Raw genomic sequence first — 19,141 nt, 5'->3', positions numbered from 1 at the left:
TCTTGGCCAGTTCTTTGGAGACTAACTCTTTACCGCTATAATTAAGATGTTGCCCATGTCCAGTGAAGTGCTTCCTTTGGAGTTTCAATTCCATCAGCTCCACATTTGTATTCAGTTTAACGATTTTTTTCAATTGCCTATTGTATTTCTCTACTTCCTTATTTACACAGGATGTTGATACAAGATCGTGTCTATGTGGTGTATTAATTAGGACAATATTTGTCTTCCTTTGTACCTCCAAATATGATGTTAAGCTCTTTATAGCTCCTTTTGTGTTGTTTTTGCTGATGTCATTTGCTCCAACCCATAAAATCAAGACATCCTTACTACCCAGTGTAGCTATTTCTTTTTCTGAAGTTTTCAAAATTTCATTGGTTAGAGCTCAGGTTTAATCGAAGCTCAGCCGCACATTTTTTTTACATGGCTATCCCCAGTTATTAGTACTTTGTGCTTAGCTTTCTTCTGACTATTCATGGATGACAACTCCCAGCAATTCAGTATAAAGCAACAAATATACTTAAACCACCAAAAACACAAGTCACCGATGTAAAACAAAGCATCACACGTTTAGTGAAGATAACAGAGCAAAGACCAACTATATACTTCCGTATCATATCAAGACTTAACTCGAGTTACCAAACTGCCATCTTATCATTGTGACTAAAGTCTCTTGTAGAGGATAAAAACAGTTTTGTAATAAATAAATTCTTAATTTATTTTTAAAAACCTTACAATTTTCTCTTCTTTTTAATTCAAGGGGTAAGTTATGTATTTTTATTCCTCTATTAATTACACTTTTCTTAACAATGAACAGTGCTGCATATTTGGACACACAAATCCTGTTTCCCTTTTGTGTTATGCTTATGAATATTGGAATATTGAGTCATATAAATCTTATTCTTTTTTATGAAGCACAAGATCTCAAATATATGTAATGAAGTTACTAAGGGACTAAGTTCCTTGTACTGCGGCCACTTCTGGCCTATTGTACCAGCCCCAGATGATAGCTGAGGGTGATTGTGAAGCAGTTGGTGGAATGAAGATTGGCAGGGGAAACTGAAGTACTCGGAGAAAACCTGCCCCAGCGCCACTATGTCCACCACATATCCCACTTGACCAGACCCGGGATCAAACCAGGGCCACTGCGGTGGAAAGCCAGCGACTAACAGCTTAAGCTATGGCGTGGCCTTTAGGGGTATACTTACTGAGTCTTATAAGGATTTAATCAAATAAAGAGCTTTGTTTAATTTTGACAACAGTATTATATATGAGTGGCCTAGCTTAAGTTTTCTGTTATATAAATACCTAAAAATTTTAAATTTGATGAATAAGTATTTCTTTGTTATTTAAATATAGAACGGGTCTATGAATTAAACTACATCCTCTTCCCTGAAACTTTTTTTTATCATATGCAAAGCTTCATGCAATTTGGCAAAATGTGCCCAAACTGTGATGCATGAGATGTGAATTCAGTGCTTGAAACATTAGAAATATAATTGATTAGTAAGAAAGAGAAAATTATGCTGGAAATTAGGATGTGTTGGTACAGAATAATGAAATGGTTATGGTCAGTGTCTTTCTTCAACCAGTATGTGCCAGCAGATGATGATGATGACAGATGATGCACATTGGGAAATTTGTCAATAGTAGCCCATCTGCTGGTGCATTACATATTCAGCCTTGAGGCTTAAACCAAGCATGACAGTACTGGCAAACATATTTGTAGAAAAAGTGCTGGTTTTGATTACTCATGCCAAGAACAACAGCAGCAGGTTAAGGTAAAAATGTAAAGTTGTTCCTGTGCTTAACTAATTAAGCACTACGCCATGAAGACATATAGGGGAGTGGATATATAGATCCACATTTTCTTGACCTTGGCACTAGTTTGAGGCGAGTGGTCAACTTCACGCCCCGGCCACTTTACCCCTGGGAAAGAGCCCCCAGTACCCATTGTATAGGAGGTTGGGTGGACCTCAAAGCCGGTCTGGACGACATAGAGAAGTGAAAATTTGTTGACCCTACCGGGACTTGAATTCTGACTTCTTGGTTGTCTGGCCTGTAGCCAGTCACTATATCGACTGCGCTATCCTGTTTCCTTAGGGTAACATTCTCAGAATTTCCATAAAAGCTGAGAATATGAAGTTCCCATGAATGAGCTCTTTGGAAATCTTGGAGCATGAATTCTGGGAATAATGGAGCTAAGGTCCAGGTATATGTGAGCACTCATAGAAAATTTATGTCAGTTCATCACTGCTGGAATGAATTGGGAATTTGGGGATTGCTAGTATAGATATCACAAGAAAATCCAACCTTATCACCCATATGAATGCAAAAACGATACCACAGAGAATTTTGTTAAAATCAATTAATGGAAGGAATATTATATTTTATTATATTTTAGCATCCTGTTGTGTTGATGTACCTTTTATAGTCATGTACTTTTTCTATCTATAATGCAACAAATTAATAAAATTAATTCACATTTAATTCATATGATTGTTAAATGTATAAAATGTTATTAAAATATATATACCTGTTGTTGTTATTATGTTACTCCATGTTTCGCCGTCACAAGGCCATCTTCAGAGAATAATTTTTAAGGATTATAATTCACTGTAGACTGATCATATAGTATTCTTAAGATATGCCGTTGATGTACTTTAATATCTTCTTGGTCTTTTTTAATTGTTGCTATTTCTGTGTCATATTAGGTGTGTTGTTTTTTGTTGTGCATATCAAGCATTGCCTTGCGTTCCTTGTAATGAAAGGAAACCACTTCATTGATTTTGGAGATGAAACATAGAGACAGACATATGGACAAGACATAACCTCCCCATTACACATTCATTTTATGTACTTTGTATATGCTGTCTCTTACACATCCAGTTCCTAACTATAGTCATCACATATTCTAAAGATATAGCTTTCAGTTCATTTGTTTATATTTGAGCTGAAGTGCATGATGGTACTGGATTGTTGGAAGTAACTGATTTTCAACTCTTTTTGTTACTGATGAAATGTGCTTTTGTCCAGGAACTATCAATCTGAACTGTATGCTTTTGGAAAACGGCTTGGTGAAGAATTTAAGAAGGATCTACTGCAGCGTGCTTTAACTCACCGTTCCTACATTGTGCAAGAGGAAATGAGACAGAAGGAAGTTGGTATTGAAGATCCCAAGCTTAGCCTTGAGGACAATCAAGAATTGGCTAGAAGAGGAGAGGCATTGATGAGTGAATATTTAAAGCATCATCTCCGATTTGCCCTCCCTCGATTCCCAGAAGAAGGGATATGGTATGTATTACAATAATTTATATCCTGCCCTTTCCCCCCTTAGGGTATGGCGTATGTGATCTTCTAATGGGAACTGTTTAAGAGAAAAGTTGTCAACATCAGTCCTCAGGTTTTGTCAATTTATTTAATGTCCTTCCCTTTTCTGAGCTGTTGCTCCGTAGCAGGTTTTGTAGTGGGATGCACTGTACATATGCTCAGGAAGTACTTAATTTAAATTGCAGCCACATTAATGAGTATCCTCACTAGGGTTTTGTGTATAATTTTCTTCATTCTCTTCAGACTAATTCCTCAATAGTGCCTTAAAGCAGAACATAGCCACCTCATTCCACTCCCCATTCGTGACATCTTTTGCTGTCCTTTGATGCAATATAACTTCTTCTGCAGTGGATAGAATATTATTAAATGATTTAAGAATCAGTAATGTAATTGCTGTTGTCATGCTTTGTGCCTTTAGGCGTGGCCTTGGCCCTTCGTTCTCGTACCTGCCATAAAAAGTAAAGGCAGGAATCTGCATTTGAATTAAAAAATTCTGCAAGTTGGGATACATATTTTTCTCCTGATGTGATGATGGTAATGAAGATATATGCTGACAGGAGGAACTCACTGCTTATTGTCAGCTCTAGTGGTTATGGGGAAAGGGGCTGGCATATGTTAAATTCAGAAATCTTTTACTTTTCAGAGTCAAGCAAAGGGATCTGGTCAGCTCCAAGCCCAGGACTTAACATGGGAAGCCTCATCGTCATTCTATTGCTTCCGCTTTATCTCTGTTCCTACAGAGTACACAGAACGGAATCATATATGTTTTGTATCAAAACATTGTGTTGTATTGTTGTTTCAAGTTTTTTCAGCAAAACCTATTATCAGTTTATTTAGTGATGCTATAGTGTGTGATATGTTTGTGCTAGCTCAATATGTTTGTTCTTTTTAGTGCTATCCTTGACCATTTGATGTCAGTTGAAACTTTGGCCCATGTTTCCCGACATCTTGGAACCAGTGACATCATTCTTTCTTCTGTAAGTAGAATATAACTTGTCTAATGTAGCATGAACCATGGTTGACAGTTGCTTTCTATAAAATTAGGTATTTTCTTGATTACCATTTAATTGTCAGGCAAGATTAATTTCAAAGTAGTCATATCCTTTGTTCACCAGACAATGTTTTGTATTTTGTATGAGTCTTTCTACTCTACTTTAATATATATTAATGTAAACGTCCATTGGTGTTCTTTCCTCTTTGGGATAGCTCATGACTTGTATCCTTCCTTAAGTGCTCTATTCCTGCTCTTATATATCCATTTAGTACTTCATTTTCCCAGTGGCTGTTCATGTGACTTAATTTTTATACATATATCAAAAACAAACTCCATGACTCTAGTCCACAAGTGAATTATACTGACTGAGTGACCACTGCTTGTCGGTGAAGTTAATGCAAACTTTAGCGGATAGAGGGTGTCACGTGGTCAGTGTGACAAATCCCCACGGCCATTCATTAATTTTGGTTTTCTAGACCGGGTTTATACACATATCAGCCTGTCATATATATAATGAAGTTGCATAAATGATCAGTGGGGAAATAAAAGCACTAAGTGGAGAGACCAAGACAAAAATGGTAGGGAAAGCACGGGCACAGGTACAGGAGGAAGGTTCAGTAGGATACAGAAAATTGGGGAAGGCTTTGCCAGAAAATAACAACCCATATAATAATGTGAATGGATGATGATGATAATACACATTTATGTATTTACATATAATAGATATAATAATGTAACTTTATCGTTTTCTCCCTATTGTAGACCTAAAAGAGAACACCCAAATATATTATGAAATCGATGCCATACTTTTTCCAATATGTATGGTAGCAATGGTACCAGCGGCTGTTAAAGCGATATCCAAATACTGCAGTACATTTTCTGGATGTAATTCAAATCCTCACTGCCAGTCTCTCTCTCTGTCTTTTTTTTTTAATTTCATAGTAAACTTTAATTGCTTAATTTGAGTTATTTCAATTTGCGTTCTTGACCTGGCAGTGGACAGTGAAAGCAGAAGGTTTGAGTTGTTGAGCGTGTGGTTGGAATGTATCAAAAAAGAGCATCTAAGAAAATTTTTGCAAGGAAGATAGAGGGTAGAAGAGAAGTGGGAGATTGAGATGGCTGGAAGATGCAGAAAATGATGTATGGGAGCTGATAGTGAAGAGTTGGAGGGAGAGGGCAAATAATAGAAAATGGTCATTTGTAGTGAAGGCAGCCAAGGTTCTTAGAGGACTGTAGAATGAAGGAGGAAGTAAGTGGTGACCGTAATTTACTGACGTGATATTAATGTGCCAGTCTAGTTTTGACTCATTAAATAATCCCAGAACACACGTTTTCCATATGATGGATGTTGGCATTCTTCTTAAGTTTTGAGCAGAAAATAATACACCTTGAATTTTGAAGCTACATTCAAGGCAGAGTTTGAATAAAAGAGCTGGGGTCTTTTTTCATCTGTGATTTTACAGGATTTTCCTGTTGAAGAAGTTACTCTTGCAACAACATTGAAAGCTGTAGTTGGAGCACTTGCAGAGAGCTCTGGAGAAGACAGGGCTAGAGAGTTTGTCCGTGACTTCCTTCTTACACAACTAGCAGGAAGAGATGTGAATGAGTTCTGGGAAATTAAGGATCCCATAACAACTCTTACAGACATATTGAAACGTGATGGCAGGGGTGAGCCAGAGCCAAGGGTCATCGGTGAAAGTGGGAGTAACACAGTACTTGCCTCTTACCAAGTTGCTCTCTACTCAGATAAAGAGTTTTTAAGCATAGGTAAGTTTAACTGTGTGATTGTTGGGAAAGCAAAAGTTAAGCATTACCTAAGGCACTAGTTAGAAATCAGTGTCCATGATTTATTCTGACCGTCTTACAGTGCATACGTTTATTCACCTTACTCTTCTCTCTTACACTACACGTTTCAGCACAAAAGTGCCATCTTCAGGTGCTTTTCGATGTACATCGAACTACTTCATTGCATGCCCTGTTGTCTTCATACTAAAATATATATTCATCATATATATTGATAAATTTTAAATATTAAAGATATTAAAACTGTTCAGGATTTGTCATCCTTATGTCCTATTTCAATACGCGAGTCATACCTATCTTCTTCTATCGGAGTATTCTTCCTACTTTCTTGTGTGTATCGTGCTTTGTGTTGTGCCTTGCTCCTGTGACTGCGTGTGTTATACACGCATGCGCGCGCACACACACACACACGTGTGTAAATGTAAATAAACAGTTGTGTCTTGCCTTCAGGAAAGAATATAAACTTAAATTATTACAAAAAATTCTGAGGAGAAAAGATGGCTGTAGTAGTATAATGGAGAAAATTATGAAATAAATTTCATGTCTCCCAGTAGGTGATTAAACCAAGTAGGTTATGAAGGGTTGAACATAGATATTTGGTGGTAGAAAAAAGAAATGTTACAGAATTTTATTGGGGAACCTTTTGGAAAGTAAAGGGCAATTAAAATGGGTATTGAAAATAAGTTTGGTGATATGGATTGGATTAAGGCAGGTGTCACTGTGTTCAAATACCAGAGAATTAATCATATTATATACCATAGAATAAGGTTTTTGGGAAACAGTTGCCCAGGTGGTCATGAAATTCCCCCGTATAAGTAAACATTTTTGTAGGATAACAAGACTAGTCTTCACACTGAAGACTGTGCCAGATTCAGTGGGGTTGGGAAGAAAACTACAAGCATATGGGAATTAAAAGTTTTAATAAATTATTCATGTATAGAATAAATATAATTTCTTTACAGTGTGTTATGATTTTAGCTTATAGTTTAAGTATACCAATTGTAAATACAACTTGAATGTATGGCAGTGAATATACTCTGTCATTCATTATAGTCCACAAATTGTGGTCTTGTAGGTTATGATATTCTATAGTTTGTTGGTAGGTACCAAATTTTTAGAGGAACATACTTCCTGAGTCTTGTATCCTGGGTTATGATACCATGTCGTTTTGTAGGTGGGTGTTGACATTTCACAGGAACATATGCCTTCAGCTTCTATGGTAAAGATGGAGGCAGTATGTTCCTCTGGTGTTATAACCCAGAACATATTAATCTTCACCACGATAAAAACCTCACATATTATATAAATCAGTTTTATACAACAGTGAAAGATGCAGTTATAAAATTCAATTGTTATTGCACCTTTAAAGGTCAGTTTTTGTGGGTAACATTAAATAATATGAACTACTTCGAAGATTTTGCTAGTGGATGCGAGGTGTAGGAAGGAGGAGTCTTGTTAAAAATTTGTCTCCTGAAAATATGTGCATTAACTTCTGTTACATACTTACAAACATTTCTCAAACAAGTAATTTCATTATACAACCACAACCCTAATGCTCATGAATCATGCTAGATTTACTAACTAGTGGCCTCAGACTGGTTTATGGATTGTGAAAAATGATCTACAAAATTCATCATCTGATCTTCCAGATTCTTTGAAGAAATATGTCTGCAACTGGTACCATGCCCTAAAATAACCCTGTTTTGTGAAATATTAAATCAGTGACATCCATATTTTGTGCATATTGCTGTTCGGGTATCAAGGCCAGAGATTGACTATTTGTATCAGATGTATCTGCCATTTCAGATTGCTACACAAAACAACTACATAGTGGTAGGGGAAAATTTTTTGAGCACTGACAGGCTATACAAATACTTCAGTTCCTGAAGAGTTCAATTAAAATAAGACTTTCCAAAGATGAACAGAATTCACCTCTGGATGGCAGCAGTGGTAGACTATGCAATTTAAGCTCCTTAGAATATGACAAATGTTTAATGAAGAATAAAGAGTGCCTGTGGTCTTGCAATATTAATATAAATCTGCTTTAAACCTATGATTATAATGAAATCTGTCAAACATAGTTTAGGGGTCACTGCATCATAGTCCAGCTGTGATTTACAAATCCCCTTTATCAGCATTCATCTCTGTCTGCTTTAAAACAGTACTGGTCAGCACCGACATCAGTGATTTCTGCCTCAAAATAGACTGTCCATCAGTCATGTGTTGGCCAGGCACATTGCTAGTTGTGTTTTATTTGTGAGCACTGTTCCACTAGACACACATACTCGTACACCACAAGCTTGTGAGTGCATTCTTCAACACCTGAAGTTTAAATTATTTGACAACAGCACTACTTCTCCCGTCCAAGTTGGGGCATGCTACATCACACACAGGTGGGACTAGGGATCATTAAATCATGGTTCTACTGTAATGTTCAATTTAAGGACATTTTTGTGTTTATGTTTGTGTACTTTATCCTTTTGAATGTTTGTTTCAGGTTATGGTGAATCCATTTCCATTGCAATTGAAATGGCAGCACATGATGCTTTAAAACGTCTGTTCCATACAACAGAGAATATGAAACCTATTCCATTCACAATGGATGTTGGTGCTATGTCAGATGATGAATCAAAGCGGAATGTAAGCATCAATGACTGGAGCAGTGCAAAAATGGAAAATGTTGTTCATTGTTAATAGGAATCATTGCAGTTACCACTTTTAGATGGCAAGATGATGTGTCATTCTTTTTCATTTAAAACAGTAGTTACACGCATTCTTCCATGTAACAGCTGTGTCAAATGTTATATTACAAATTAAATATATCTTATTGCAAATAAATTTGAACATACAATTTAGTTAATACTTTTTTAAGGACCACATTTTCAATTTAATTATAATACATGATATTAGTTTGCTACAGTCTTTGCATTATTGAATCCATGATCAGATTTCCATATTTATCCTTCACTCTGATTCTTCCATTTGCATATCTTGTTTCCTGAATTCCATCTGGATAGACAGTCTTGACAGTGCCATCTGGGTACTCACGGCGCTAAAATGAGGATAGACCAAAAATAATTGTATTTGTAATTGAGTATAACACAAAGATAAAATTTCAAGGCTTGTGACTGGAAAGTATTTATAGATTTTGTTTTCTTGGTGGGGGTTATAGGGTGCAGAAAAATAAATAAATAATAATAAAAGGAAGCTTGGTGGGTACATAGTTAACTGTCTGGTACTGATTGTGACTGTCCAACATCAAGCAACGAATGGGAACTTAAAAAATAAAATGGGTGGGGGGTGACTTGAAATTAACCCATCCTAATATTTGGAAATGGGATTTAAGAAAATAAATCTTGTAACAAACATGTCATTTCATGTATAGAATTTGTAAGGGTGATTCCTTGCACAAAGCAGCAGTTAGAACAAATTCCAGAATAGTCTTACCATATGTTCCTTGGTCTGCACTTCCCTTTGTCCATTGGGCAGAAGTAAAACCTTCTCACCACGCTGAGAGTCTACTTTAACCACCACACCATCTTGGAAAACCCACTCCTCATGGCCATCAGGAAAACATGTCCTTACTGTAGCGTTGGGATATGTCATTTCTTTTGTTCCATCTTTCTGACGGCGCTCTATTTGACCACTGATGATGGTGAAGATAAGACATTAGCAGTTATCCAGAGTGTATAAGTATAACTAAAAACTACATAAACATAAGAAGTTATGGGTTAAATTTCCAGTCTGAATTTANGTGCCAAATCCCACAAGACTGCTTTCTGAATTTAAAGTGTTTAAATTTCTCAAAACAATATTAATGTCCACTGATTTGGCACAGAGATTATTTTATGAGATAAATGTAAGAAAATATGGAAATTTAAGGTAATTTCTGTTTAAAAATGAAAATGAAAACATGGTTCACTTAGAACTGTTCTGAACTATGAAAAATCTTTACAGCAAAGTGTATGAAATTTTATATAGATTATTAACCTGTGTAGAGGCTGATTTTCTTTTGTGTATTGAAGAGTCAACCTGATTTTCTTGACTAAAAATTTTACTGTGAAAGCAACAAGAAGTGGCTAGCAGTATATTTTACTACTAGTTACCACCATTCCATTTATACCAGTGTAGTAATAGTGACTAACAGGCATACATACCAAATGTGTCAAAGTTCTGGTTTGCATGAAACTTAAAAGGGATGGAAAGAGTGGTACCTCTTTGGCCTTTCCCTGTGATCACAGATCAAGTTCATTATTCATCTTCAGTGGATTATTAGTAAATGCTATGCATTACTTTGTACTGCTTAAATAAGTAAGCATGTAAAGAAAACCTAAGACAGGGGTATATTAATACAGTGACTGATTTTGTGGACATTATCTGTGGTCTTAATTCGTATTTAAAGTGATGTTCAGAGACTGCAATGTTTTAAACAAAAATTAGGACAGTGGGTAATGTCCACAAAGTCAGTCACTGAATGCATGTAAAGAGCTTTTCCTTCTAATTATAGCAGGTTCACTCTTCCTACACCAATAAACATATATAAGGACTATTGGATATACCTACTCTGGAAATTCAAGTATTTCCAGACCATCTGAGTAAGTTGTGTGCCAAGTCTTTGTTTCAGCATAGAAGTATTTCACCGTTCCATCACTGAGTGTCTCCTTCACATCCCCATTGTAGTAGATCATCTTAGTGAGAGATCCATCAGCTGATATCTTCTTTAGGTTACCATTTGGATACAAAATTTCTTTTCTTCCATCTGAATAGACTTTCTCCCTATTTGAAGATGGTTTTGATACTGTGCTAGAATTTTGTGTTTCTTGTATCATAGACTGCTGTGATGGTATATTAGAATCCTGTGCTGATGAAGGAAGTGATACATTCTCTTTCTGAAGATCTGTTCTAATTAGATGATTTGAGTTGTAAATCACTTCTGAATCCCCACTTGTTGTACTTTGTTCATACTTGTTCTCACTAACTCTAGTATCTTCCCCACCATTTTCACCATTTCGTAAGAGCTGCTGTGAAGGAAAATTTTTGGAAATACTGCCTGTTTCAGGGTATACTTCTCTGTTAAATATTGGATTGGTATTATAAAATGCATCATAAACGGCCATGTGAATTCTCTTATTGTCGAGTGCCACATGTGGTGAAGTCCCAGTGTTTCCCTCAGTATCTTCCTCTTCGGATGAATACGAAACACAATCTAAAGAAGTGTGATGATTTGTAAGTTCATTTTTAACTGTATCTTTGTTGACCTGACTGGAATTGTTTGCGGCTCTACAGTTTACACCAATAGTCTCTGAAGTTTTGTCTTCTTTAACTCCAAGCAATTCGTCTGTAGAAGGTTGAGGGTTAAGATATGGAATGTTTAGATATGTCTGGTATGCTTTGTTGCATATATCTCCCCATTCATTAATCTCGGTATCATTATTGTGTTTGACTTTAGTTTGTTTGTGTCTGAGACTGTTTTGTTGTTGAAGAACAGACATTGGTATCTTCTTTGTAGGCACAACATCATGGACTATAACAGAATCTTCCAAATCATTGGGTTTCATTTTTGCGATATGATCATTGATAGCATGAAGCATCCTTGTTGTAGACACTCCACGACTTTTTGTTGTTGTGCTGGATTTCACCTGCAGAAGAAGAGAACTTACATTACAAATATGCCAAGATGGTGGATAGTCACACAGGGCTCGTTTTTCATACAGCACCTTCACTTTCTTTCACATAAAGAAGCCAGGATAGCTCAGTATAGTAATGGGCTATGGGCTGGGGTTTAATTCCTGGCAAGGGCAAGAGATTTTTCTCTTCTCTACAGTGTCCAGACCAGCTCTGGGGCCCACCCAGCCTCCTATCCAATGGGTTCTGGGGCTCATTCCTCAGGGCTTGAAGCTGACTGTTCACCTCCATCTAGTGCTGAGGTAGAGAATTGTGGCACTTTACCTTCATTCTCCCATGTCTTCATGGTGTAATAATTAATTAAGCACTGGGACAACTTCACCTTTTTTATGTACACAGTTTTACTGAAAATGAGGCAATGACAGAGACTGACATGGGGTAAATATTTTAGTTTAACTTATGTTCTTAGTTTTTATTACTACCTGATATACTGTTCATCATATGGGTCCATATGCAGCACACAAGGGACAGCTGGGAAACAGATTCAAAAGTTAGTCATAAAACCTGAAGCAAAGAAACCACTTTGGAGACCCAGGTATAAGTGGTAGGATTATTACTGTAGTGAAATAGGGTGTATGAGGACTAGATTTATCTGACTCAGAATACAGTCCAGTGAGGGAATTTGGGAACATGGTAATGAACCCTCAGGTTCCATAAATGGGGGGGATTTCTTAAGTAGTTGAGTGAATATCAGGTTCTGAAGGAGGTCTCTGCTCTGTGTTGTTAATTTTTCAACACAGCTGAAAATCTGAATGAAAGATGTACAATAAAGGAGAAGAGGGTGGGTGCCAAGATGTAGCCATTCCGATGATTTTCATTATTTTAAAGATCTAGTTGTCAGAAATATTAAAAAAGTATCCCCCCCCAATGGTGATACTAGTAATAGTGATTCTCTCTAGAAAAATAAAAATATTGATATATACAGGGTGTCCCAGGAGGAATGTGCCAAACTTCGGGAGGGTGTTCCTTATGTTAAAGTATGCCGATATAACCCAAAACACCTATGTCCAAAGTTGAACGGTTACGGAGATAATGGCCCGAGAAGTGTCAAACTTTGACCGGGGTTACACACTTGTTGATTACAAAATACATATTAAAACTGGCAGGAATATGTGGATTCTGTAATGTTAATAATGTACGTAACATCAAACCAACTTGTGAGTGACGGAAAGCCATAAAATTGAAGTACAAAATACTCGCTCGCCATGTCATAATTGTCCTTAGGTTTCCAAGCAGTATACATAACACATGACTGGCGAGCGATGACGTAACGTGCTGACTGCGCGTTCTGGTATGAGCCAACTACATAAGCACGGCTAGGGAGTATCATCGCACTCAAGGACAAACATAGATAAGGGCTCTCAGCTGAGAGGTACAGCGAGGTACAGTGCTTGGACCTGCCAGAAGACCACACTTTTCTTGGGCCATTATCTCCGTAACCGTTCAACTTTGGACATAGGTGTTTTGGGTTATATCGGCATACTTTAACATAAGGAACACCCTCCCGAAGTTTGGCACATTCCTCCTGGGACACCCTGTATAATGCAGCACGAGAACCAGAGGATGACAGTTTATAATGTCTCTGTGCATATAGTGGAGACATCTGGTGATTAAACTGACACATTATGGACATTCTCAGTTCTGTTTGAAGAGAATGTTTTGCAAGCTTCCTTTGCTTCCATCATCAGGTAAAAGTTGGAACCTACTCTGTTGGATCCATTAGATGGAGATAATTTGTGTCCCTGAATGTGAGATAAGTTCCATCTAATGACTAAAGAGAGCAAGAATGCTTTTACCTGATGATGAAAGCAGAATCAGCCTCCAAAACAATCTAGTAGAAGTCTTTACAGCAGGCAGCAAGCCTGCTCTGTTTGCTGCCTGCTTCTTGCTTGTTGCTTGCTTAGCTCATGCTAAGGAGGCAGTACATTATTCCAAGATACTGCATGGACTTCTACTGGACTACGCAGTATTGTGTCCCAGAAGACAGTACTCTTTTGGAAAAGTTTTGTACTTTAAAGTGTAATCTACATTTGCAAATAAAAGAAAGGTTGCTGTTTGCAAAATATTGCATTGAGATTCTAACCATTTTTGCTTGACTTTTTTCTTTTTTGAGTTTTTCAATTTCATTCTTAAGCTGTGTATTTTCCTGTTCAAGTTGCTTCAGCCGATCCCTTGTACGAACTTGAGTGGCACTCCACCTGCTGTCTTTCTTGTGCATCTCTTCTTGTAAGTCTGCCAGCTGCAAACATACAAAGTACACTAAGAGTAAAACATTCATATAACATAAATTCCATTATTATGATATGTCAATCCTCTGATCATGATTTTTAGGTTATTTAACAACGATTTTTCAATCACATAGGTTATATATGTATTATTGAATAATGTGATTAATGAAAAATGAAATGGAAAGGGTGCGGAAGAAAGTGATAATGGCCTGCTATTAAGTAATTTCCCACCGACTGCCTGGAGGGTCTAAAGAAAGCCACAGAGAAACCTCAGGATAGCTTATCCCTGGGAACTCACACACAAACTGGGTGTTAACCATTGAAACCAAATGTACTGTTGTGTGGGACACACTTCCACGTCATATCTGGGAGGTCCTGGCCTACAGACCAGCAGTCCTGACTGAGGTCTTTTGTACCCTAGTTTAGCGAATAACCAAAGATACTGCGACTTTACACCATATGTTTGAAATTATATATGACAGCAATGTGCAAGTATTGTGGTAAATATTCTCAATGAAGCTCAAATATTCATTCTCAGTTTTTTAAAATTATATGAGCAGGCTTTAATTTTTCAGTTTATGCTATTCTTTGTTTAAAGCTTTAGTTATTACTGTGATACTACACTTCGCCAACAAGCGGCGGTCGGTATAGTTCACTTGCGGACTAAAATCATGGAGTGATACTGACAAGGAAAGCAACTATACCCTAGGCAAAGAATGGATACTTCTGCTTGTTGTTGATGAAATGCAAGATTTGCAAATTCAGAACCCCTGATATGTTTGGTGGGTTTGGGTTTCTCATGACATTTTACTTGACATTCCCAAGCATATAAAACATTTACCTTGAAAGATGAGACAAACGAGGTTTCAGATTAAAAGTGGGACTACAAAAGCCCTGTTTTTAATTTATTGTAACAATGGGAAAAGAGTTATGATCATAATCCTTCCCAATTTGTGCATGAGATATTGTGCTTCAAATCACACTGATTTCTATGGTCTGGATTTGTTTTCTGTTTAATAAGAGTGAAAGAAATATGTCTCCTGCCATCTATCAACAATTAAACCTGTTTGTGGATTTTCAAAAACTGAAATTACATTTCATCATGGCAGCATTCTGAAAGGACGTTCTTTAAAAAAAACTGTTACAGTGAAAGGGTTGAAAATTGTGTATCAGATTATAATAAGTAATGTCCCAATTCAATTTTTGCACATTACTTAATGCTTATATATAATACCTGTTGCTTTAAGGCTTGTATTTCCTCCCTCTCCTGCTTCGTAGGCTGATTCCTTAGATCCTTACAATATTTCTCAAATACTGATCTCTCTTTGTTTAGTTTTTTCCTTTCCTCCTGAAGGAATGATTGAATTTTCTCCTTCTCTTCATTCATCTTCTTCTCTAGCTCCTTTCTCTCCTTATTAAAGCTCAGTAACTCCTCTTCGTGTTTCTTTTGTATCTTCCGCAAACTAGTATTCTCTTTGCGAAAAATCTGAATCTCCTTTTCAAGCTCTTCCAACCGAGTCCGCAGCAAAGCACTTTTGAATGTGATCTCACTATTGCTGTTACTTTGGGTTGTCACTCCAAAGTCAGTCTGGTCGTGATCATCGGTATGAGAAACATTATCAGCACAGTTGTTTAGAAAACCATGTGACAATTTGTCCACATCCTCTGGAAATCTGTCAGTGCTCCTTTCTGTACTGCACACCTGATACTGTGGCTTTACTGTTTGGTGTGGAGTTGATGGCTTGGGACTATGGGTTGCAGTTAGTGTCTGACACTTAGTACTTAGCGAAGGGTCAGGTGAGCTGCTCTCTTCACTGCTAGTGCAGCTACAGTCATCACTCCAGGCCTGGTCATCTCGGAAATGCTTAGCATCTGTTCTTTTTTCATAGTTCATAGTTTCCAGTTTTTGATTTTCGCAGTTATCCCTATATTTTATGTTTATGGTTGAATCTCCCTGTGAAGAAAAGGATGTATCAACATCACTTACAGATTTATATTCATTTGTCTCTGCAAACCTAACATGTAAGTGTTTATTACAAGGTGAGTTAACACCAGTGGTCACTCCTATACTGCTGCTGGATGTGTTCAGACTTGTCTGTCCACCACTTGATTCCCAGTGATTACTGCTGCTTATAGTTAATTTTGAAACACAACTTTTATTCTCTTCGTACACACCAAATTTGAGACGATCATTAGCCAGACCTTTATTAGTCAGACTTTCACTGTCTGCATTATCCAAGCCATAAGGAAGGTACTCACAAATGGTATTTTCATTTTGAAATTGATGACTGCCTGCCAACATTTGCTCTTGGTTACTGTGGCTGTTTTGAGAATGTGGGTGAAGTAGCGACGCTGTAAGTTTCTCATTTTGGTGATTATGAGTTGTCCTAAGTGGGTAATTCTTCACCGGTGTTGAATTTATAGAACCATCCATCAGTCGTGCAACTAAAGAGGATGTTGAGCAGAAACTAGAATTAGCTGCATGTTGTTCTAGCAGCTCAAATATTTTTAATTCTTCCACTTCTTTCTGTCAATGAAAGAATTAAACAGATTTTAATATCAGATCCCTCTGAGTAGTTTAAACATGATGCAGACAAACACCAGGTAAGTAAAACTGTTACATGAAATTTCAGAAAATGTATTTAACTGACAACTACAATTTTAATCATTTTCTCCCCTCCTTAATAAAGGCTACAAAAATGTTGAAAGTATCCCTCTCCAGACCTTTTAGTATGACAGTTTGTTGTGGCATATACCCTCAGCCAAGTGAATTTAATTTATTCCAACACAGGTTCTATTGAAATGCAAATTTGTGTTGAGATATGTTGCTAGGAGATTACAAGTGGAAACTGAGAAACCTAGTGTGTGTGCAATAGTGGACTGGAAAGTATGTAAATAAGTGATAGTACTACAATTATGTGTAATTACTGGTAGTATCAGGAGTAAATAAACCTGTTCATCCAATCCAGAACCCACATTATTAGTCACTAATACACATGACAATATGGACAGACAAAGTCTTTAAGGGAAGAGAAAAGAAATGAATCAAAACACCATGCGTTTAATGAGAAACTGGATGAAAATGGTGCTATATGAACATTCCCCTGGAAAATCCCTTAGATGCCTGTTCTGCTAGTGACTGAGTGATGCCCTCAGATGACTTCCCTGTATGTATATACTAATGCAGAATTGAGATACCATACTTTTGAACTTCATTACTGCATTACATTCTACAAGTCTTGTGAACACATCCCGGTCACTTACCTTATTTTTTTTATCAGCATCATTAACTTTTTCCAGAAATGAAACTTCTATAGAATCATTCATAGGGCCATTCTGCGGCAAATCAATCCTATGCTGGACTTTGGAATCACCATCCTGTGACTGCAGATTTTGACTCGAATGTTTTTGCTGTTGCAGAATATTTGCCCATGTAGGAACTGATGGGGATGTTTCTTTTCTTTTTAGAGTTAACTTTGGCACTGCACTTTTTGGGTACTGAGATTTTGAAGTCTTTGACAATCCAGCTGTATGACTTTTATCACTTCCAACACAGTTTTTGGACTGCTTCTTTTTTACATTACTCCTGTTACTGCCTGTCACTGAAGAAGATGCAGTCTTCTTGGACTTGTTGCTTGGATTACCCAATTTTGTGACACTGCTATTTGGCTGGTTTGTAATTAAAGTTCTCTTGACATTACCTTTACCAGTGCTCTGTTCCTGAGGTTGAAGCAAAGTTGGCTTCATACGGAATCTTGCAAGACCTTCTCCCTTCCTTAGAAACTTCCTTTTTGGCTTCTGTTGCATATCTTCAATATGATTATTATCCCCACAACCATATTGTTCCAATTTTTCTTGCAAAAACTGATGAAAATCTTTATTTAAAGGCACCACAGGTGTATCATCCAAAGTCTGTGTCTTTTTAGCATTGTCTTTCATGACCTAAATAGAAAAGTCAACAGAATATTTCAGTATTAACTACCATTTTTATAAGATGATAAAAGTTGGTCTTTTTCACTGAGAGGCATAAAGAAAAAAAATTAAATGCAAACCATGCTGCATTTATCACTGAAACTTCAGAAATTACATGTGTTACACAGATGTTAAAGTACTGTATATATATTGTACTATTCAGAAAAGTAAGTAAATACATTACATACGGACTGAAGTGTTGGACTTGTAACTGGAGTATGTTCACTTGTCTTTCTTACATATAAATCTGAACGAAGCTCATTTCTGTTATTCCTACACTCATCTTCTTCTGGTGTTTGGTCACCATCATCATCTGGATTCTTTTCCTTGGGTGAATTAAGGCATTTATTGAAGTGAGGTAATACAGCTGACTTGAAAGACTGTGCATGAAATGTATCTGCAAGAGTAATATATAGTCATAGAAAGAGTACGTTCATTTCCATGGACAGGTTGTGATTTTTATATTAAGATATTTACAAACCCATATCTTGAAGCCCAAACACTTCATACATCCGCTGCTGCTCGTTACTGAGTAACAATCTCTGTTCTTCCTGCTGCTGCAGCAATTTTTCTTGCTGTTGACGCTGCCATGATCTCAGTTCCTCAATTTTTTGCATAATGATCCCAGTATAGTTATCTTGTTGGAAATCCATTTTGTCCTGGCATTCAAATAGTGTTTATGCCAAAATCTCATTTAAGACCCATGATAGCTCTAACCTTAACTCAAATGCCGGAAATATAGTTTAAAATGTATATACGTTTATACAACCAATATTATAAGTTCGTTTTGTCAAAGCATCATTTATATTATGTTAACTGGCTTTAACACAGACCTCAACAGAAATATCACCACAAGCAAATTTTACACAAAACCGCCAAAATCAAGCTTAAGGTCACATAAAACGATCGAGAAGATCGAGATCATCGAGATAATTTCAGTGTTGTCAACGTCGGCATATGGACGAACATAAGCACGGATAAACACTGCAGGTACAGCTGGTAGGTATATAAAAACACGCGCGCATTCGAATGCAACGTTGTGTCAAAATTTCAAAGCAATCGGTGAAGAACTTTCGGAGATCTGCGAGGGGTAACAAACCAACATCTACGTTTTTATTTATATAGATTAATA

At 36.9% G+C, this 19,141-nt stretch overlaps 2 protein-coding genes across 3 annotated transcripts in view; one reads left to right on the top strand and one right to left on the bottom strand.

Moving 5' to 3' along the window:
* Positions 1 to 8,979, top strand: part of LOC111872288 (39S ribosomal protein L44, mitochondrial) — a 13,486-nt gene extending 4,507 nt beyond the window's left edge. For both annotated transcript variants that reach the window (XM_023866006.2, XM_023866007.2), the window contains exons 3-6: positions 3,034 to 3,291; positions 4,220 to 4,304; positions 5,785 to 6,088; positions 8,622 to 8,979. In XM_023866006.2, coding sequence (XP_023721774.1) covers positions 3,034 to 3,291; positions 4,220 to 4,304; positions 5,785 to 6,088; positions 8,622 to 8,818 — 844 coding nt within the window. In that variant the 3' untranslated portion in view covers positions 8,819 to 8,979. The remainder of the gene's footprint in view (positions 1 to 3,033; positions 3,292 to 4,219; positions 4,305 to 5,784; positions 6,089 to 8,621) is intronic.
* Positions 8,980 to 9,029: 50 nt separating this feature from the next.
* On the bottom strand, positions 9,030 to 18,907 carry LOC111872286 (centromere protein J). Its single transcript, XM_023866004.2, has 8 exons — positions 18,491 to 18,907; positions 18,198 to 18,406; positions 17,302 to 17,979; positions 15,272 to 16,564; positions 13,893 to 14,048; positions 10,688 to 11,763; positions 9,572 to 9,770; positions 9,030 to 9,176 (listed from the first exon to the last, which is right to left on the bottom strand). Exons 1-8 carry the CDS (start codon positions 18,660 to 18,662, stop codon positions 9,039 to 9,041), a joined length of 3,921 nt encoding a protein of 1,306 aa, XP_023721772.1. The 5' UTR covers positions 18,663 to 18,907; the 3' UTR covers positions 9,030 to 9,038.
* Positions 18,908 to 19,141: the final 234 nt, after the last annotated feature.

The sequence above is a fragment of the Cryptotermes secundus genome, unplaced genomic scaffold, assembly GCF_002891405.2.
Source record: "Cryptotermes secundus unplaced genomic scaffold, Csec_1.0 scaffold44, whole genome shotgun sequence".
In the NCBI taxonomy this organism is placed as follows: Eukaryota; Metazoa; Arthropoda; class Insecta; order Blattodea; family Kalotermitidae; genus Cryptotermes; species Cryptotermes secundus.
The sequence above is the reverse complement of the archived record's forward strand: the minus strand, read 5'-3'. Positions and strand labels throughout refer to the sequence as shown.